Source organism: Oncorhynchus gorbuscha, linkage group LG08 (assembly GCF_021184085.1).
Source record: "Oncorhynchus gorbuscha isolate QuinsamMale2020 ecotype Even-year linkage group LG08, OgorEven_v1.0, whole genome shotgun sequence".
Classification (NCBI taxonomy): Eukaryota; Metazoa; Chordata; class Actinopteri; order Salmoniformes; family Salmonidae; genus Oncorhynchus; species Oncorhynchus gorbuscha.
Window position 1 is genome coordinate 52,371,886 of NC_060180.1, and position 22,320 is coordinate 52,394,205.

General features: G+C 41.6%; 2 protein-coding genes across 3 annotated transcripts in view; both read right to left on the reverse strand.

Moving 5' to 3' along the window:
* LOC124041799 (pre-B-cell leukemia transcription factor 1-like) overlaps positions 1-3,382 on the reverse strand; it is an 80,398-nt gene extending 77,016 nt beyond the window's left edge. For both annotated transcript variants that reach the window (XM_046359836.1, XM_046359835.1), the window contains exons 1-2: positions 2,739-3,382; positions 1,677-1,750 (exon numbers count right to left, since the gene is read on the reverse strand). In XM_046359836.1, the coding sequence (XP_046215792.1) occupies positions 1,677-1,750; positions 2,739-2,923 (259 nt within the window). In that variant the 5' untranslated portion in view covers positions 2,924-3,382. The remainder of the gene's footprint in view (positions 1-1,676; positions 1,751-2,738) is intronic.
* Positions 3,383-17,806: 14,424 nt separating this feature from the next.
* Positions 17,807-22,320, reverse strand: part of LOC124040664 (regulator of G-protein signaling protein-like) — a 33,985-nt gene continuing 29,471 nt past the window's right edge. The window contains exon 18 of the mRNA XM_046357743.1: positions 17,807-18,222. Within this exon, the coding sequence (XP_046213699.1) occupies positions 18,216-18,222 (7 nt within the window). The 3' untranslated portion in view covers positions 17,807-18,215. The remainder of the gene's footprint in view (positions 18,223-22,320) is intronic.

Below are 22,320 nucleotides of genomic sequence, written 5' to 3' on the forward strand. Positions count from 1 at the left end.
ATTAGCAGAACTAAATCCACTCGAGATAGGATTAGAAACCTACAAAAACAACACGGCAAATCTATGTTGAAACGTTACCTTCAACGGCATTTGTTACCTCTAAATGAAGACGGAGAGAGTAAGCAGGCAAAGAGAGCCATTATAATCAGAATCCCCTATGTTCCTGCCAGGAACGGTGGGAAGAGAAGAAAAGCAAGGGGGGGGGGGGGGAATGAAAAGGTCTAAGTTACTTTGTTCTTCTTCATTTTGGAAACGAACTCTGGTTGAACCCAGAACGACGCCAGGCAGTTTGAAAAAAAGCAGGCATAACTCTCTCCCTACTCTAAGCATACTCCTCTGAGAAGGAAGGGGGCCGGGGCCAAACCTCACTGGCTTCTCACAAACGGGACTTCATTTCTTCTCCCTCCTTTTTTCTAAAATGAAAACCACACAGGGTTTGCTGCTAAGAACCCGTCTTTTTTTGAAGCACTGTACCAGAGTGACTCACAGTAATGAAATGTTCGTAAATGAACCTTTAGAGGCAAATTAGGAAGACGATAACATGGCTTCCTTTACTGAATCCATTTGTTTTCTTATTTCTTTTGCCGGCTATTGACAGTCCTGATAGTCGCTGGAAACATTTTTCCACTTTAAAGTCAGAGTGAGTGATAACATCCTCTAACAATTTCAAAAGAGTATCCCGTTAAAAGGCATGTTCTGAGATATGTCTTCTGAGATATGTCTTCAGAGATGTCTTCTGAGATATGTCTTCAGAGATATGTCTTCTGAGATATGTCTTCAGAGATATGTCTTCTGAGATATGTCTTCAGAGATATGTCTTCTGAGATATGTCTTCAGAGATATGTCTTCTGAGATATGTCTTCAGAGATATGTCTTCAGAGATATGTCTTCTGAGATATGTCTTCTGAGATATGTCTTCAGAGATATGTCTTCTGAGATATGTCTTCTGAGATATGTATTAGATTGCTGTTTGACTTCCATTTTCTACATATCTATTTAGTAGGCTAGAACTTGGACTTTTTCCAAGAATAGTCACATACTTTCTTCTATAAACAGAGACAAGTGCTTCTTCTTTTTAATATGGTGTTAAGTGCCTATATTTCACAGATTCTTATACATGACTTTGACCCTCGCTTCAAACCCAAACTGAGAAAATCCCTCTGGCCAGCATCAGCATGTAGAAACACTCACAGCGTGTCACAAACAAACAGCATCACACTTGGCAAGGAAAAATATGATGACACAGAACGAAGTCAATTAGTACAGCCCTAATACATGTCTTAGTGACACCCCCTTGGTCGTACAGTAAAGACATTTCTTCTCTGCTGTCTGGTCCGAATGTGTGCGTTTGCTTTTGGCTCACTGACTGACACACATAAGGTTGTTTGGTTGTGTGGTAATACACATAGATACAATAGGATGCCACAAAGCACCATGTTGCATTGTAGAACCATATTGTTACGAATATGGGTTAACTTCCTGAACACATACTGTATGTTTAGAAATATATTATATAAATATTATAATGTTCAAAATATGGTTGTTATAAATAATAATGTGGGCTATAAGTCGTTTTGGCCATAATAACTTCATCAAAATGCCACATAAGAAAAAAGGTTTGAGGAAAAAAAGATTGATACAAGTCATTCTTTCAATGGGGTAGAATTTCACCTTACCTGTTTTCTCTTTTATATCACACAAGACGTTGAAGAGAGCCGGTTTCATCCTGTGACAGTTCAGTGCATGTTTCCTAGAAGAAGAAAAAAGGGGAAACACACACAACTTTACAACCAAATTCAATAAGAGGAGGAAATAGCATTAGTTGCAAAAGCGTTCTGCATGAATTGTATCATATCTAAAATGAGGAGACTTGTTTGATCACCGTCAATTTGATAAGGAAGAATAAAGCTCATCCTTGCTGTTGATATTAACAATGTATATTATTCTGAATTTAGTCTTGAACAACCCTTCAATCACAGTGATCTAAACTAAAGAACTCATGTATAGCATAGTCTTATTCTTTAATAGAGAAAACCCTTTGTTGTAAAAATGTACTTTTATAGTTTCTCCATTGTCTCAACAAACCACACTTTGAACACTTGTCGTCCCACTACACTTAATCTATAACCGCTCAAATTAATTAACATGAATAGCACGGGTCATTTCAATTTTACATCACGGTGGGATGCCAATAATGAATATGATCCAATCTATCCTATATAATCTATTCTTGCACAGTAACACGAATAGATGTGATCGTTGTCTCAATTTCGAGGCGCAGCACGGGTGCTGTGATAACCTTTATTGCCGTTGGCTAAAAGGAAACAAAGTAACCAAAAGGAATGCATCCCCAACATGTAACACAGCGGGGAATTACTGTGTAATCTCATATGTAACAAGATACAAGGCGATTGGAAATTGGGAAGAGGATGCACCCCGCTCAGTTGTAGTTGCAGTAGTTTAATATCGTCATACATTTTTTTTTAAACATTTTGATGACACTGTTAATTTAAAAGTTAACTTTCACAAAATAAAAACTGGTCGGTTGAAGGTAGATTAACGTTACGCACTTTATCCCCTACGAGCAGTTGTTGCGTTCGGGTGGGCGTAATTGTTTTCGTTGGATAGCATGAATGCAAATCACATTATTACAACGTAGGCCTATCGTGGTTATTTCTTAATTCATATGCTATTTTGGTATTACTTTGAAAATAATATAATTTTCTATGCCACCGTACCTGGCCTGCGCTTCGTCCAGGCTTTGGTCTGTGATTGTCATTATTTGCTGTAATATGTCTCCAATGTCCTGCTTTCTTCCATCTCCGTCCGTCCCTCCTGTGCCATCCTGCATATTTTGCGCCATGCCGGGGTGTCGGGCCATTCCCACGCCGTGGGAGTGCATCAACCGAGGCTGCTCGTCCATCCTTGACCGCGCTCTTCGCCTCGCCCCCAACTGACCAACACTTTTTTTTCACGGCAACAGAAGAAATATCCTTAGAAATTCCTTTGGATCCCTCTCTCTCCTCCTCTCTCACCCTCCCTCTCTCCCTCTATTTTCTCTATTTTCTCTCTCCCTAAGCTTTCCTGGATCGGAAAGGGAAAGATAATGACAGACGCTCGCTCTCTCCGCTCTCTCTCTCCCAGCTGGTTTGGTTGAAATCTGATATGAATAGCTGCTTTAGGCTCTTGCCACTCCTGCACAGCTACTGTAGAAAAAAAGTAGATTCAACTTTAAAGGGTTTCAAATCGTGTCAAACCTGACGTGCACAGAGCACGTTATATGCCTTTCCCAATTTCCTTAAAAGCTTGATGGACGGAACATGTAACAGTCACTCTCTCAGAGGGTTAGTGAAAGTAACACCAATTGTTATTGTTTCGCTTATGTCTGTAGCAACTGACACAACCAGAGTATGCAATAAAAGCCTCCGCCCCCTGAGCCACGATTGGAGAAGAAGGGGGCATAAGTCCCACCTCCGTCTCCCCAAGAAAGTCAATCATATTTTTCGGGAGGCGGCAATAAACATAAAATGTGAGCGTTAACACTGGGTCTGGACCTTCTTTAACAGCTCAGTGGTCTGGACGTAGTGGCAATACAATGATGGATAGAGACTGAATATGTAATAAATAATTGGGCTTGGCACCAAAGCTCTGTACCTGATGTCACAAGGAACAGGCACCCCATCTGAAATAAATGAATTGTCTTCTTTCAGTACAGATTCACCTGGCTATTGCTTATTAAAACAAGGCAACTGTAAATATGTCTCCCCCCACAAATTATACAGCGCCCCCCATGGCCCAACCAGTGCAATTTTGTAAACAACAGATCTCTATGGCACCACATATCATTCACCCAAGTTTTGTCAAATTCGGGCAAGTGGAGTCTGAGATATCGAGTGGGTTCGCTAGACGCTTATCCATGAGCATGTGTACCAAATTTCATCACCCTGAGTCAAACAGATTGAGAGATATGAACATGTTCCCATTATAGCGCCACTGTTAGGTTGATATGAATGTTCTTGTATATGTTAAGTCTTGATACGATAGAAATATCTTTGACTGATTTATATGAATGTATGTGCCAGACCACACCCACTTGAATGTTTATTGGTCAATCACGGTCTAGCTGTTTTAGGTCTGTAAAATATTGCATTGAGAGACCTTTTTGTCTTTAACGTAGATTTGGCTTTAACGTTGATCAGTTGTCTACAGATATTTGCTACAAAACTATTTATTTAAGTCTATACAGATAGACTGAGCTGTTACGATGTTATTACCATGTTATAAAGACTACTGAAAGAACATGGTTATAATCTTGGAAACAGTATTTGTTTTAACACAGGTTGCTGGTGTTTTAGATGTCTTGGATACCTCACAGCAGCACAATTGATCTATGCTATCACCGTACTGGCCTCCTCTCGTGTTATGGCTGGAGTTAAATCGATCAGTCCGTTTTCTCATTAAGTCCTGAATAGAAGGTGAGGCAGTAATTGTCCCAGGGGGCAATTGTGTGTGAGTGTGTGTGTGTGTGTGTGTGTGTGTGTGTGTGTGTGTGTGTGTGTGTGTGTGTGTGTGTGTGTGTGTGTGTGTGTGTGTGTGTGTGTGTGTGTGTGTGTGCGGTGTGTGCGTGTGCGTGTGCGTGTGCGTGTGTGTGTGTGTGTGTGTGTGTGCGTGTGTGTGTGGGTCTGGTCTCTATACTGCAGGACCACACACCCAGTTTAGACTCATGCTCTAACCTTGCACCCTGACACTACACTCAGGAGTTTGCCCTCTCTTTACACATATACCCCTTTATGTGAACAAAACTGTGATGGATTTCAGACATATGAACATAACGCACCTTTGTAATCTCTTCCTAAAGAGCCTTGAGGTGGAGTAATAGTGTTGTATAAATCTATTGTGTAATACTGTGCATAATAGCCTTTAAATTTAAATGGAATTTGATCCCATAATGGTGAACCACGTATGTCACTCAGTCACTCACAGGTCCCACTCAAATTTATACAACGGGTGGGTTTAATCCTGAATGCTGATTGGTTAAAAGCGCATTCCAGCCGTTGTCTATTCCACGAATTACCACCGGCTAAATCTATGACGTTAAAATGCCTTTTTACTCTTTTCCATCTGATTGCAGAATCGACTGTCTCATCAGCAGAGGCAGAGAAGTTATAAACTTGATCTTCACTATAAAAAGCATCTAGACATTATCTCACATTTCTTTTATACTAACATTTAGTTTTCAACAGCAGAGATTTGTATAAACCTTGCTGTCTGTCTCCCCGACATTTGCAAGATTGTTTCAATATTCAAATTAGATCTCCAACTGTCCAATAGTAATGAGCGTGTAGGGGTTGGGAGTCAGGACGAGAGAGAGGCAGGCAGAATGTCTCAGCTAGTCAAAATCAAATCAAATGTTATTAGTCACATGCTGTCACATCCTGACCTGAGATATCTCTGTTTTCTTTATATTTTGGTGAGGTCAGGGTGTGACCAGGGTGGGTACGCTAGTTTTGTAGGTCTACGGGTTTTTGTAATTCTATGTTGCCTGATATGGTTCCAATCAGAGACAGCTGTTTATCATTGTCTCTGATTGGGGATCAAATTTAGGTAGCCATTTCCCTTTGGTGTTTGTGGGATCTTGTTCTATGTAACATTGCCTGTCTGCACTATTCGTATAGCTTCACGTTATGTTTTTTTGTTTTGTCTTGCTGAGTTTCGGTTTTATTAAAAACATGTGGAACTCTACTCACGCTGCGCCTTGGTCCGATCTTTATAACGAACGTGACAGAAGATCCCACCACAAAAAGAACAAGCAGCGTGTTCAGGAGGAGTGGACATCCTGAGCTCGGGAGAAAGATGAGTGGAGGACATCCTGGACCTGGGAGGAGGTAATGGCAGGGGACAAGTCCCTGCCATGGGAGCAGGTGGAGATGATATGATATGAGGGGACACGGCTAGCACGGAAGAGGCAGCTCCTTTTTGGGGAGGCACATGGGGAGATTGGCAGAGTCAGGGGTTAGACCTGAGCCAACTCCCCATGCTTACCGTGGGGAGCGTGTGACTGGTCAGAAACCTTGTTATGCAGTGATGCGCACGGTGTCTCCAGTTCGCATTCATAGCCTGGTGCACTCTATTCCAGCTCCTCACATTTGCCGGGCTAGAATGGGCATCCAGCCAGGACGGATGGTGCCGGCTCAGCGCTCCTGGTCTCCAGTACACATCCTTGGACCAGGATATCCTGCGCCGGCTCTGCGTACTGTGTCTCCAGTGCGTCTGCACAGCCCAGTGCGTCCTGTGCTAGCGCCCCGCACTTGCCAGGCTCAAGTGAGCATCCAGCCAGGACACATTGTGCCAGCTCTACACTCTAGATCTCCAGTGCGCTTCCACAGTCCAGTACGTCCTGTGCCTCCTCCCCGCACTCGCCCTGAGGTGCATTTCTTCAGCCCGGTGCCACCTGTACCGGTCCCACGCACCAGGCCTCCAGTGCGCCTCCAGAGTCCAGTATGTCCTGTGCCTGCTCCCTGCACTCGGCCTGAGATGCGTGTCTTCAGCCTGGTACCACCAGCGCCGGCACCAAGCATCAGGTTTCCAGTGCGCCTCCACAGTCCAGAGCTTCCGGCGACAGTTCCCAGTCCAGAGTTTCCGGCGACAGTTCCCAGTCCAGAGCTTCCGGCGACGGGCCACAGTCCGGAAACTCCAACGATGGGCCACAGTCCGGAACCGCCGACGACGGGCCATAGTCCGGAACCTCCAATGAGCGTCTCAGCTTTAGGGGGGGGGGGGGGGGGGGTACTGTCACGCCCTGACCTGAGATATCTCTGTTTTCTTTTTTGGTTAGGTCAGGGTGTGACTAGAGTGGGTATGCTAGTTTTGTATTGTCAAGGGGTTTTGTATTGTCTGCGGTTTTGTAGGTCTAGGGGTTTTGTAATTCTATGTTGGCCTGATTTGGTTCCCAATCAGAGACAGCTGTTTATCGTTGACTCTGATTGGGGATCATATTTATGTAGCCATTTCCCTTTGGTGTTTGTGGGATCTTGTTCTATGTTTAGTTGCCTGTCTGCACTATTCACATAGCTTCACGTTTCATTTGTGCTTGTTTGTTTTGTTTTGCTGAGTTTCGGTTTTATTAAAAACATGTGGAACTTTACTCACGCTGCGCCTTGGTCCGATTTTTATAACGAACGTGACACATGCGCTGAATACAACAGGTTCCTTACAGTGAAATGCTTACCTACAAGCTCCTAACCAACAATGCCGTTTAAAAAAATATGAATAATAATAAAAGTAACAGAGTCATGAAGAGCAGCAGTAAATTAATAATAGCTACAATAGCAGTCAATATTATGAAACAGCTGGCATCATTTTGATGGATATCCACAAAGAAATGTCAATTGACAAAAAGCTAGTTTGCAGTCTTTCCAGCTTGAGTTTGAAGTTATTGTGTTCGCTGTGTTGTTGGCTAGCTCCTCTGAACAACAGTGTCCTGAGGAGTGAGCACATTTTCTATGCCAGGCGAAAGTGTGCCTCAATAGCTCATTGTTATGGATGTATCCAAATAAATGTCACTAGAAAACAACTTAAACAAATGCATCTACTGTTGTTATCCTGTCTGTGCTGTTTGATGTGACTAAGTTAGCTGTAGTTGGCTAGCTAGCAAGCAAGGGATAAGAATGTTGCCAGCCAGTATGGCAATGGAACATTTAGAATAAACAACTGGGTCGGATCACGTAGATACAGAACAAAAACTGACTGAACGACTAGGTCACGTCTCTGGCAACCAAACCAATAGAACAAACGACCAGCCGGCTTGGGAAGCAACCCTAGATTTGTTTCGGGACTATATCTTGTGGATTAAATTAAAGGATTAAATATTATGAATAAACTCATCAAAATAATGTTTTTAATGAAAATATGTCAATCATTATTTAAATATGTTGGTAAGTGATAATCCCCTCAAAGTCGGTGTTTGGGGGATATATTGGCACGGTTTGCCGGCCCTCTACAAACCTGTGCCAATATATCTTCCAAACCTTGGCTTTGAGGGCATTATCACTTAATCAGAATTCTCAATTGAGCAACCAATCGAAGCGCTCCAATTGATAGCAAATGTCATTGAGGCCAACACCTCTGTCAAGCTCAGTTTGAAACACATGAAAGTCAGTGAGACCATGGGAGAAACTGAGTTTTCTTCAGAAAATACATTGTTTAAATGGCTAAATAATTTAACAGTGCACCAGGGGTACTTGCTACTGTGATTATTGAAATATAGAGCCTGTTGGAGTATTTTTCAAATCCGAAATTATACTTTTGTTATATTATTTGATAGCTCCGCTGGTTAGCTAGCTCCTAGTCTTATTGACCACCAAACGTTGCCAATGCTAGCTATCTAGCTAGCAACTTAATATCACTTGTTTTCTCAAAATGTATATTAGCTAGCAAAGTTATTCATGTTATTAATACAACTCCCATCTGCGGTCAACATCAGGATAGGATTTGAGGGCACTAGTTTGCTACAAAAGTGGTTGTAGCTTCGATTGCATGCTGACAGTGAATTCAGAGCCATTCTGTGGTTAGCCACACTACAAACATAATTTTACCAGGTTACCATGAAGCAATTGTAATGAGAGTCCACCACGGCATACCTGATAGTTTCCTGATTAGGAAAGTTTTTTTTGTGTTTAATTTCATTGTGTATTAAAAACACCATTTGAGATCATTGTGAGGGGATTTTGGCAGTGGTTAGAAGGGGGAATTGGGCTTCGTGGGAAAATGTTGTCTGAGGTTGCAAAAGTAATCTAGAGGGGTAGTGCTTATTGAAGGGTCTACTGTCAGTATTTACTAATGTACAACAGAAAATAATGCCTTTCAGTTATGTGTATCATCTCCCTCCTGTCAGGTCTCCTTCGTAAAAGAGGTCACTTTTATAAATAAATAAAATGTAAATGTACCTGACATCAATGGCACTTCCTGGATAAACAAAGGTTAAAAATGTATGTTTTAAGTAAGTCAGTAGGATACATTTTCAAAAGATAATAACTTCAATGTTTTCAGAATAAATCAGACAGAATGACTGGAGCTATAGGCCAGTTGTAGAGTTAGTTAGCTACAATACGTATCTCTCTGAAAAGCATCTTATCCACATACAGTATACTGTAACAATGATCTTAAAACAGGAACTGAATAAACAAGACCTTGTTTGTGGCACTACCCTACTTACAAATTCAGGAAAACAGCAGTGGAGCCGTAATTATTTTTTTACTGACATTGCGCATTCCCCGCTATTAAAACCTAATGTGCTGCTGCAGCGTTCATAAGCTCACCAAAAATATTCAGCCGGATTTGATTAGAATTGCAAATGAAGCTCACTGAAAATAACATTCTTATAAATATTAGATATTTCCTTCCTACATAACTGGGGAGAGTTGTTTTTGTAATACAACTTTTTTTTCTTCATATTCAAGCCGTTCTATATTCCCAACAGTAATAGGATCTAGTTTAATATACTATTAGTATACAAAATCATCTCCAGCCAAATAATGTGATTATGTTCGGAAAAAAAGACCATAAAGATTCTGATAGTTGGTTGGTATTGAATCATCCTGAACAAAATCCCTATGATTTTGAGCTATACAACCAAATGGATGCTGACTCTACATATACCCACCTAACATTACCACGGTCAAACAACTCACTGCACAGAACTGCAGGTCAGGACAGTACTAGACAAGTTATAAGCAGGATTATGTAGAAAGCTATGACTGTAAAGTACATAACAATACATCTCTCCAGGAAGTAACATTGATTAAAAAATATGTTGTTTGCAGCTTCCAGCATTCCTCAGGCATGAATAAAGTGGGGCCCATAGAGGGAGAGAGAAAGAGAGAGACCTGGGCTCAGTTTGAAACTACCCACCGACCCAGCAATTAAGAACACAGCCACACCTTAATGTACACAAGACACAAATTCTAAGCTTTAATTCTAAGTTTTCAAATGGAATTACAAAAAGGTTAAATATACTACATGACCAAAAGTATTCTCATCAAACATCTCATTTCAAAATCATGTCCATTAATATGGAGTTGGTCCCCCCTTTGCTGCTAAAACATCCTCCACTCTTCTGCAAAGGCTTTCCACTAGATGTTGGAACATTGCTGCAGGGACTTGCTTCCATTCAGCCACAAGAGCAGTAGTGAGGTCGGGCACTGATGTTGGCCGATTAAGCTTCGCTCGCAGTCGGCGTTCCAATTCATCCCTAAGGCGTTTGATGGAGTTGAGGTCAGGGTTTCTTGCAGGCCAGTCAAGTTCTTCCACATCGACAAACCATTTCTGTATTGACCTTGCTTTGTGCATGGGGGCACTGTCATGCTGAAACAGTAAAGGGCCTTCCCCAAACTATTGCCACAAAGTTGAAAGCACAGAATCGTTTAGAATTACATTATTCTGTAGCATTAAGATTTCCCTTCACTGGAACTAAGCCCGAACCATGAAAAACAACCACAGACCATTATTTATCCACCACCAAACTTTACAGTTGGCACTATGCATTGGGGCAGGTAGAGTTCTCCTGGCATACGCCAAACCCAGATTGGTCCATCGGACTGCCAGATGGTGAAGCGTGATTCATCACTCCAGAGAATGCGTTTACACTGCTCCAGAGTCCAATGGCGGCGAGCTTTACACCCCTCCAACCGACGCTTGGTATTGCGCACGATGATTTTAGGCTTGTATGTGGCTGCTTGGCCATGGAAAACCATTTCATGAAGCTCCCGACGAACAGTTCTTGTGGTGATGTTGCTTCCAGAGGCAGTTTGGAACTCAGTAATGAGTGATGCAACCAAAGAAAGCACTCGGGGGTCCCGTTCTGTGAGCTTGTGTGGCCTACCATCTAGGGGCCTTTGTTGCTCCTAGATGTTTCCACTTCAAAATAACAGCACTTACAGTTGACCGGGGCAGCACTAGCAGGGCGGAAATTTGATGAACTGACTTGTTGGAAAGGTGGCATCCTATGATGGTGCCACGTTGAAAGTCAAAGAGCTTTTCAGTAAAGCAAATTTACTGCCAATGTCTATGGAGCTTGCATTGCTATGTGCTCGATTTTATACACCTGTCAGCAACCGGTGTGGTCGAAGTAGCTAAAACCACGAATTTGAAGGGGTGTTCACATACTTTTGTATATATAGTGTATCTAGGGGTAAACCTAACAGGATATTTCAAAGCTATATATACATAAACCAATTATTTTACATATTCATAAAGATATACAGAGATGGTCCATTCTCCCTTTAGATTTCAGCTCTAAAATAGAGTGTTAAAATTCATATCCTCCCCAGATTGCTTTACCTATTCCAGTCTCTAACAGTTGAGGTCCCCCTGAAACAATTCAATCTGTTGGACAAGTCAATATCATCCTTAATTTGGAATGGCAGGAAACCAAGGATTAGATATTCAACTCTACAGTTACCTAAAGACAAACGGGGATTGCACTACCATCCATCGGAGTGGCGCAGTGGTCTAAGACACTGCATCTCAGTGCAAGAGGTGTCACTACAGATCCTGGTTTGAATCCAGGCTGTATCACATCCGGTCGTGACTGGGAGTCCCATAGGGTGGTGCACAATTGGCCCAGCTTCGTCCGGGGTAGGCAGTCATTGTAAATAACAATTTGTTCTTAACCGACTTGCCTAGTTAATAAAAAATCTTAGGGAATATTACTTAGCTGCACAATTTAGGCCACTGGAGTGTTGGTGTGACTCACAATCCTGTGCTACATGGAAAGATATTGAGGCTGCAGTTCAAGGTCACCCAATCCAGTCTGTACTGTAGCTGGGGATAAAGCCACATTTGGGACATGAACAGGAATACTTAACCCTATATCATTATTTACATTAGACCTCTGGTTTCAGATGGTGAAACAACAGAAGAAGGAATAAGAAATAGGAATGTTGAAATGGTTTGTGTTTGATCCAACATTTGAATATAGACATTTCAGAGGAAGACTGTGACAATGTATATGCAGTACTCAACATGGAACATGGAGAGAGTTTTGTTGGACAAATATGACCAGTTTTTTTTGTATGACTCCTAGAATGAAAAGTCAAAAGCTAGGCGTACAACAGCAGATCCTGGCGGCTGTGTGGCCATGTAGATGTCAAACGCACCCATGTTTTTTGAAACGGCAGAAGATGTCACTGTTTTGGGATAATATATGTTCGGTGTTAAAAGATGTCCTAGGATATGAAATCCCTAGAAATGGCCCTGTAATGTGCCTTGGTAATGTTCCAGAGAATGTGAGGGGCAGTGGCAGATACCTGATAAACGCTCTCCTTGCTGCAAGAAGAAAAGCCATTACCAGGAACTGGTATAAAGTAGATGTTCCAAAATAGGAAGAATGAAAAAGTATAATCCAATACAACTTTAATATGGAAAGCTTGACATATGCCTAAAGTAACTGGAAGAAATGGATATCAAACCAGAAAGACTTGATTAACTCATATCTTGTTAACAAAACAACATCCCCACTCTATGTATTATTGTGTACCTATTGAATGGCAACTTCTGTTCGCTATTATTTATTCTTTAATTTCATTGTTTCTGTTGTTGCTTTTTCCTGTTTTTGATCAAGACTAAACACACACGGTCATTGATAATAGGTCACGGTGGGCAGGAATGACATTTTAATCAAGCCTCAGATAGATTAGAAGATTAGAGGGCAGGAGTAGCCCCTTGCATAGGGTCTAAACTGCATTGACCCTCTCCTCCAGTACAAGAGAAGCAAAATACAGAATACCGGATATGGCAATGTTATATGGCTGCTAATGCCGTATACAAATCCAGTCATGGCCCTTTACTTCCCATGTTAAAAGTAGAAAGGGATTATTATCATTTTGTGAAACAGTCCAGAGAAGCAGACACCAGTGATATATACACAGTAATTGTCAGCCAACCAGCCACCAGACTTCCATGCCTGTTTACATTAGCTATAGGCTCTTTAGCTGTAAGGCTGTAAGCACCCCAACCTCATAGAGCTCTGTGCTTTCATTTTGCCTGCTGGCGAGAGGGAGACTGATGAGCCCACTAGCTGCTCCTTGAATTTTCACAAATGAATTTGCATTCATAAAAAGACAACTCCTCTCCTTGTCACGAGATTGTTTTCCTTTTTTTCATGTCTGCCTCCCTCCAAAAAAATCCCTGGGTGGGAGTGCGCTGGGAAAATCTGACTGTCAGGGACGACAAGACAAATGAACGCCGGATTCAGACGTGTGTGGCTTCAACAATGACAGATGGAGAAGAGCTGTCCCTCTGTCAACGGGCATGCTTCATTTTTGAATTAATACATCTGAATCTTCCCCTTCATAACAAGTGGTGCCTTATTTGACAGATTTACTTCATGTTTTTCTGAGTGGGTGTGTGTGATGGGTGGGTGACTAGCAGGGTGGACAAGGGGGGGACAGCTTGTTCCAATTCCACCTGGGTGTATCTCAGCTGCTTAGCATGTGTGTGTCTGTCTGTGTGTGTATCCTTCCCCTTTATCATGCCAATACTAATCTACACAAGGTCCACCTGTGATCGTTTAACCAGTGAGGACCAGAGCACAGTAAAAAATGCTACCGCAATAATGTTAACCCGTTGTACCCTGTCGTTGCACCCAGAAAGATCACATCAAATAAAGAATACTATAGGACGAGATACTGTAGGCAGGCCTCACATGACAGGTAGGCTGGTTAAAACAGGAATAGTCAGATATATTTATTTAACCTATTTTTATCATGACATTGTCAATTACTATTATTCCATATAAAACATTTTTTTATAAACACATGTAAACTGTTCTATGGGTCCACATTATAAAATGACAAAAAAATGAAGTCTCTTATGAATTGTTGGAGATAGCAATTTCTTTTTCGACAAAGAAAGACTACAATGAAAAGAAAAAGCGCAGGTTGTGTATGAGCAGCCAGCGGGATGCTCTTAACACAGCACAACTGTCCCCTGAAACATGTAGCGCTGGAGGACCATGATAAAACAGGGGAACATCTGGTGAGCCGAGCATGGTGCCAGGACAAGACAAAGCCATGTGTCTAGGCATGGATGAGCACGTACCACCTAGCTGCACACACACACACACACACACACACACACACACACACACACACACACACACACACACACACACACACACACACACACACACACACACACACACACACACACACACACACACACACACACACACACACAAGTACGTACCATCTAGCTGCACGCATGCACACACACACACATTCATTGTACAAAAGGGTGCACACAAAAGCACACACGCAAACAAAAACCAGTGGGACACGGTAAGAGAGTCCACTTTGGAGACATGACTAATCTGCAAGCTCAGAGGCTTATGTTAATAAGTGAATATGCAGTGATCTGCCTTGGAACAGGCAACCAGTTCTTTCAGGATTACTTTCCCTCCAAGCATTCTATCTGTTGGCAGTTAAGCAAGCAACACGACACAAGCAGGCTGATTTCTATAGGCTGATGAGATACAGTAATGCTAAAGGAATATTAATCTGTAAAGAAAGTGTTTGGCCAAAAAGTCTGTTCTAATCATGGTACAGACAGACATGCAGTATGATGCAATAGGATGGACGTCGGTCATGAGCAGTTCCTTGAAGTTCTCTTTAGAAGGATATTCTAAGTTGACCATGTACACTTTACCCAGCCCACAGACAGTATTTTGTTACTGAGGCTGTTTATATAAGGTGTTGCTTTGTGCACTTAGATTGAAAATACTCAGACATAGAGGTCTTCATGGGTCCAGCCGAACCTGATTATCCAGTGCCGACCTAGGATCCGAGTGGGTGGGTTGGGTCCAAAATTCTGTAGTGTACCTTCAGATCCGGCTCAGATCTGGTTTGATTGTCACGGGTCTCCGGTACGTGTTATTATAACTGTTTGGCCCCGAGAAAGATAGAAAATGGTCTCCTTTATGCTCAGGCTTTTCACGAGATAGGCACGTCTGTGTAGCTTGTTGTTGTTGTTGGCCAATCATCAAAGCAGCGATAGGTTCTGGCTCTATGGGTGCAATGGCAAGCAAGTTAGGAGCTCAATGGAGGATGGAATTAAAATGACAGGCCAAGAGCCAACAGGTAGGCTGCTACTTCATACTCTGAATAGAGTTTTTGTTGTAATTGTGTAGGATGGGGGAAAGTGCAGCTTATATAGCCTTAATTAGCATACCCAGACAAGCTATTCTTCTCAGTTTGAAGTCAAGGTACTATGTAATCAGATTGGATGATAAATAACCTAGCTTTAGCAGCTAAAAGTTAGTAACTAGTCCTTCCTAACTGGCAGGGATAAGACAGAAGTGTTGGGTGCTGCAGACTCCTAACCATAAGGCTCCCTCATAAAGCAGAAGCGAGATTACCAAGTACAGGGGCGGTGTTACGTAACGAGCCCCATACCTTCATCCCTTCTCCACCACTGCAGTATTTTCTCTCCACTAAGCAGGGAATCACAGAGACAGAACAGAGAGAGAGATTTGTATGTGGTGAGGAAACAGTTAAAGCCATAAAGACATACAGTGCCTCAGCCCTGACCTCTTGGCCTCCTAGGTATCCCCTTGCACAGAATTTTTATTCCCCACCAAACTGACAAAGTGTTTTTAATCTTTTCTTTCCCTCTCTACTGGAGGTTGGGGAAACAAAAATCAATAGCTGCTGGCAGGCGATTTAGCAGCAGGGTGAATTACAGGCCTGGGCCGCGCTGCAGCCATAGCATCGGTGCATCAGAAAGGCCTTGGAACCAGGAACCTTGGGAGAGGCGTTGGAGACACGGGGGTTGCAGGGTCACATCAGGTCCGTGGTCTGAGGAGCATGGTATTTACTGCCCAGCCTCGCCAAGACGAAAAATAACTACTGCACAACACACACAGAGAGAGAGTGGAAGACAGGGAGGGTGGGAGAGAGAGGGGAAGAGGGGGAGAAGAGGGGGTTGAGGTAGGTAGGAGGTGAAGGAGAGTGGCTCTTATTTCAGATATCTTTTCTCTGTGTCACAATCCATTGGTTTAGTCTTTTCTCTCTTATTCCAGAGGCTTGAAGTGAACAAGAAGGCATCTAGACTACAAAACCTGTGGAGAGAACACTTCTGTAAGCAACCATTATAGTGTATACAAACCATACATGTAATGAAAATGACATTGTCACAAAATATACATATGGTACATATGGTCAAAACTAGTCTGGTGCAAGATTTGGTTATGGATTCCAAGAACAGTCCAAACAAACACAAACAGGAACATCAGGATTAAGTTCAGCTGTTTAGATGCTTAGTTGTCACTATGAAACATCATCGGTGTATGTACAGCCAGGTATGGTGTCAAACAAAATAAAATAAAATGTAGTTCTCCCAACAGGAAAATTATTCATTAGTGTTTGGTGATTTAGAACCTGGCAGTGCTTGGCTCTGCAATCAATATGCATGCGGTCACCTTTCAATACTTGATTTCTTGTATAATTAGCTTATGTGCACCAGTGGTTCTGTTGTGAGCAGGGCCTGGTTACGGAGAGTCCTTCTATTTCTGACATCACTGTTAGACTGTTAAATTAAAAAGAAAGATTCAAACAGTAGGCAATTAAAAAAGTTATGTTACAATACATGAAAGTGCAAAAAGTCTCTCCCTCCACCAGCTAGACTCAAACTGAAACAGTGAATGGCAGATTTGAGTAAATGTCTTAAAAACCAACTATGTGAATCACAGCTTTCTAAATTGTGCCTTTCTGTAAATAAGAGCTCACTGGTGATGGGGAGTCTGTTTCGGGAAAGCTGTTGTAAAAATGTGTCAAATCACTCAATTATCACAACTCCAGACAGCTGGCAGGCAAACAATTTGGAATGTGAGGATGATAATGAACAAAATTCTTAATTGCTTTGTTTTAAAATTCTGACTAGGGCACAGCCAGACATATCTTTGTGGACTCTTCTGATGCTCTTCTCACTCTCCTGAGTTGGTCCGAATCAGTTAGTATGTTGAGGATATTTTCCCAGACACCCGTAACGCTTTCCTCAAACTGAACCCACTGAAATCAATTTAAATGTCCATCACCCTTCCTTGTGTTATCTTTCTTCCTTTTTGATGCACCTCTGTGCTAAGCTCAATTAAACCCAAAACACAACAAATGATCTGAAACTGCTCCAAAACCCCATGCAGAAGGGCACCTATCCGTCTTTTCTCTGGTTTGTATTTGCATTTTAGAGTATTTTCTGGGGGAAAATGAGCTGTAGAAATTAATTCAGGATTAATTGGTGCCTTCATCTCATTAGGACAATCTAATTTAGGGGATGATGGAATTGTTTAGGCTCCTTTTGCATAATTGGATTGCGTTGAATGGCTTGTCATTAGCGTCTTTTTAGCGTCGTCTGAGGGCCCTCTCTCTCTTCCTGGCCCCAGACTCATAAAGAGCGATCATGTGTTACGCCACTGTTTTGCTAACCTCTGGAACACATCGCCGTGATGATGTAGCAATAGATGAGCATGTGGCAAACAGCGCAGCAGTGATTAACGCTTTCTTAACTTCATTAGCATAAAGCTAACAGCATGCCATTGAGGAGCTCTCATATAATATAAACACATTAGCATGTGGCTAACAACACAGCAATGATCGACCGTTAGGGGAAGCCATTAGCATGTAGTCAAAGCTGCATTCATGCACTCTGTTGTTTCGTAACGACAGACTGACAGTTTTGTACGACTTTCATTGGATGAGATGACACCTTGTCATTCTGCCAATCCTAAATTCAACAACAAGTCAAGTGCAGTATGCTTCTTTATGAAATTATGTATTTGAATTAGTTTAAAAACACAATACAACTGCACATGTGGATACAATATGTTTAAAAACCATTTAGGAAAGCGTAAAAAAGTTTAGAAATGTATTTAAATTATGGTCCTCTTGTTAACAAAATACATCATTCTTCAATGAACAAGAAATGAAAGATGGAAAACTAATGGTGTTGAGGCACTTTGGAAAAGTCAGTAAGTAGGGTGTTAGCGGAGGGCGCATCAATGATACAGTACAGCGAGGGAGAAAGACAGCCTGCCAGACAAGCCAGGAGCTCTTCATCAGGGCCCATCGCCCTGACCGACGTTCACAGATCCTCCATAGTATCCACACCTCCGTAGGTAGCGGATCCTCCATTACCAACAGTGTAGCACCCACCTGGGTGATGCTTCAGCTGCTGTAAAGCACCAGAAAAGCATCCACACATCAACAGTGGTCAGGAGCAGCAGTGGTCAGGAAAATAAAAAGAGGAAGTGACATGTAGAAGTCCATGTAACGCTCACATAACACCTATTTTAAAGTCCCTGCATTGTTTGCCTGTTCGTTTTAGAATTGATTTTAAAATCACTTTATTGATCTTTAAAGCACTACATGGCCTTGCACCCAAATACATGTCTGATATGCTTTGAAGATATGTGCTCTCAGCTGTTCCTCAGATGCTCTGGCACTGGTATTTTGGTTGTTCTAAAGGTCAGAACCAAACGTTTGCTGAGGCTGCTTTCAGCCACAATGGTACTGGCCATTGGATCAGCCTGCAGGAGGATCTGAGAGCCTCAGAAACTGTAGCCATTTTTAAGAAAAATCTTAAGACACCTTTTTAGCCATGCTTTTACTTAGGGTGCTTTTAATCATACTATCTATTTGATTATTTTATTCCATTCTATATACAGTACCAGTCAAAGTTTGGACACACCTGCTCATTCAAGGGTTTTTCTTTGTTTTTTACTATTTTCTACATTGTAGAACAATAGTGAAGCAATCAAAACTATGAAATAACACGTATGGAATCTCATAGTAACCAAAAAAGTCTAAAACAAATCAAAATACATTTTATATATTTGAGATTCTTCAAAGTAGCCAACCTTTGCCTTGATGACAACTTTTCACACTCTTGGAAATCTCTCAACCAGCTTCATGAGGTAGTCACCTGGAATACATTTCAAGTAACAGGTGTGCCTTGTTAAAAGTTCATTTGTGGAATTTCTTTCCTTCGTAATACGTTTGAGCCAATCAGTTGTGTTGTGGCAAGGTAGGGGTGGTATACAGAAGATAGCCCTATTTGGTAAAATATCAAGTCCATATTATGCAAGAACAGCTCAAATAAGCAAAGAGAAATGACAGCCCATCATTACTTTAAGACATGAAGATCAATATGGAACATTTCAAGAACTTTGAAAGTTTCTTCAATTGAAGTCGCAAAAACCATCAAGCGCTATGATGAAACTGGCTCTAATGAGGACCGCCACAAGAAAGGAAGACCCAGAGTTTCCCCTGCTGCAGAGGATAAATTCATTAGCATTAACTGCACCTTAAATTGCAGCCCAAATAAATGCTCAGAGTTCAAGTAACAGACACATCTCAACATCAACTGTTCAGAGGAGACCGCGTGAATCAGGTCTTCATGGTCGAATTGCTGCAAAGAAACCACTACTAAAGGACACCAATAAGAAGAATAGACTTGATTGGGGCAATAAACACGAGCAATGGACATTAGAGCGGTGGAAATCTGTCCATTGGTCGGATGAGTCCAAATTTGAGAATTTTGGTTCCAACCGCTGTGTCTTTGTGAGAGACGCAGAGTAGGTGAACAGATGATATCCGCATGTGTGGTTCCCACTGTGAAGCATGAAGGAAGAGGTGTGATGGTGTGGGGGTGCTTAGTGGGACTATCATTTGATTTTCAACAGGACAATGACCCAACACACCTCCAGGCCTTGTAAGGGCTATTTGACCAAGAAGGAGAGTGATGGAGTGCTGCATCAGACGACCTGGCCTCCACAATCACCAGACCTCAACCCAATTGACATGGTTTGGGATGAGTTGCACGGCAGAGTGAAGGAAAAGCAGCCAACAAGTGCTCACCATATGTGGGAACTCCTTCAAGACTGTTGGAAAAACATTCCAGGGGAAGCTGGTTGAGAGAATGCCAAGAGTGTGCAAAGCAGTCATCAAGGCAATCTTAAATATAAAATACATGTTGATTTGTTTGACACTTTTTTGGTTACTACATGATTCCATATGTGTTACTTCATAGTTTTGATGTCTTCACGACTATTCTACAACGTTGAAAATAGTAAAAAATAAAGAAAAACCCTTGAATGAGTAGGTGTGTTCAAACCTTTGACTGGTACTGTATAATATTTATTAGTCTCTCATGTCCACATTTGTTTTTATTATTGTTTTATTATTTTAATTAATCTAATTTACAAAACATATTGTTCTTATCTTTCTCTCCTTTTGTTATTTTATTTGTTAAGCACTTTGAAATCCTTTCAGTGTAACAAATGTGCTATATAAAAAAAAGTTTGATTTGAAAAGTCCATCAGCCACATGATCTGGTTCCCACCAGTTCAAAAGCACTTATGTAACCATGGAGACAAGATCACAACTTTCCCCAGTGTACAGTAGAGGAATGTAGGTATAAACCCTACTACGACAAAAGGTTGACTTTCTACTTCTTCAAGCCCCTACAGACATTATCACTTAGCCAGACGCAGGAGCAAGTCTTTTTGTGTGTGGCATTTGACAAAAATCAAACAGGCATACTTCACATACAGAAATAACATTTCCTTCAATAAACAGACTGAGCAAACTTGTACAAACAAAGAAGAAATAAAAGAATATAATAAAAACAAAACTTATTATTTTAAAGCAGGAGTAGGTCTATCTTTATTGTTCTGCGCTACGATAACATCATCACTTTTCTCTAACACAAATTGTAAAGATATTATTCTACGAACCACTCTTCTCCGGTAAACAACGCACACTGAAATCTAATCTCTGATGGTAATACTCAGGCTGTGCCCAGCTAATTGAGTTGATGTAGGCTTTGTGTGTCCCTAGAGGACCTCTGCATACAGTGAAGAGAGGGAGGAGATCAGTTAAGTCATATACAGTACATATAGGCTACTGTATGGGTCACTTTTCTGGACACGTTTAAGTCTATAGACTACGTAAAAAGCATGTTCAATGCAAAACCGGGAAACAGGCCCAAGATGTTATAGATACAGTACAGGACCAGGAGTTTTTCCTCAGCACGTGACCGAACCAGAATAAAACGTTATTAATAGAACTAGAGATAGTTCACGGCTTGTGTTAAGACGATAATATAATGCCAATATGGGCATGACATGATGACACCAAATTCCCAGGTATGAAGAATAGGGCTCTTTGTAGAACGATCTTCTCTCCTTGCTCCTACATATTATATTTATAGTGCTTACTTATTGATCCAGTCAACAGGCCTTCTCTTGGACGCAGTAAGTTCTCAATTTCTTACGGTTTCACATACATTTTCAATGCACTTGTTTTCAGTGCATTTCAAACCACCCTGCTCCACATCAAATGCCATTTCCATTATTTGCATACTTGCAGTATTAAAACATTAACTATTCATGACTTTTGGGAAGGGAGGAAGGGACAGGCTGTCCTTAAGGGTGAGTGTCAGCCAGCATTCGCTGCAGAGAGAATGCTCCTGGGAGAAGAACATTAGGAACCATCAGGCTGACAGACAAATCATTCTCTCATGTAAACATAAATATGAGAGTATGTTTCCAACAGCCATCACGGTATCTGTTGCTAGGCTACGTTGCATTAAGCAGTGTAGCTGTCCCTGTTCATTTGGCTCCTGGGATTTCAGGCTGTACCATATTACCTGCGGACTCTTAATATGACTCCCCTGATTATATGGCTGCTGGTTATAAGTATGGTGGCACCTCTGCCTCTAACATAAAGGTACCTACAGGATAATGACCCCTAAATATGAATAATTGTTTCACAAGAAAATGGGTTTTTCAAAGGTTATTTGACTCTAATGTCTTCACACCTGGTACTGAGGAGGACTGTATTTTCCTAGGTAGGTTTGTGCACGCACACGCACGCACACACACACACACACACACACACACACACACACACACACACACACAAAACAATATGATGCACAGAGCTCCATAAAGGTCATTCATTGCTGACAGAACAGTGATCCCAAAACGCCTCAACAAAAAAGTCAATTATCTATTCTCACAAAGGAAGAAAGAAACCCATCTCGAACAAAAAAAGAGCCCCAAATGATGTCCTAAACCAACACAATTGCAACAAGCAGTCTTCCCTAGATAATTATGTGAGGCATGGATGAGGAGAGAAAGATGGTGGAAGGTGGTGGTCACTGAGAAGAAAAGAGAGAGGTAAATTAGGAGAGGGAGAGAGGAGAGCCGCCAACAGCTGGTTTGAATAGATTGCGTGTGGGATGAATTAAAAAGTTGAACCTTTCCCG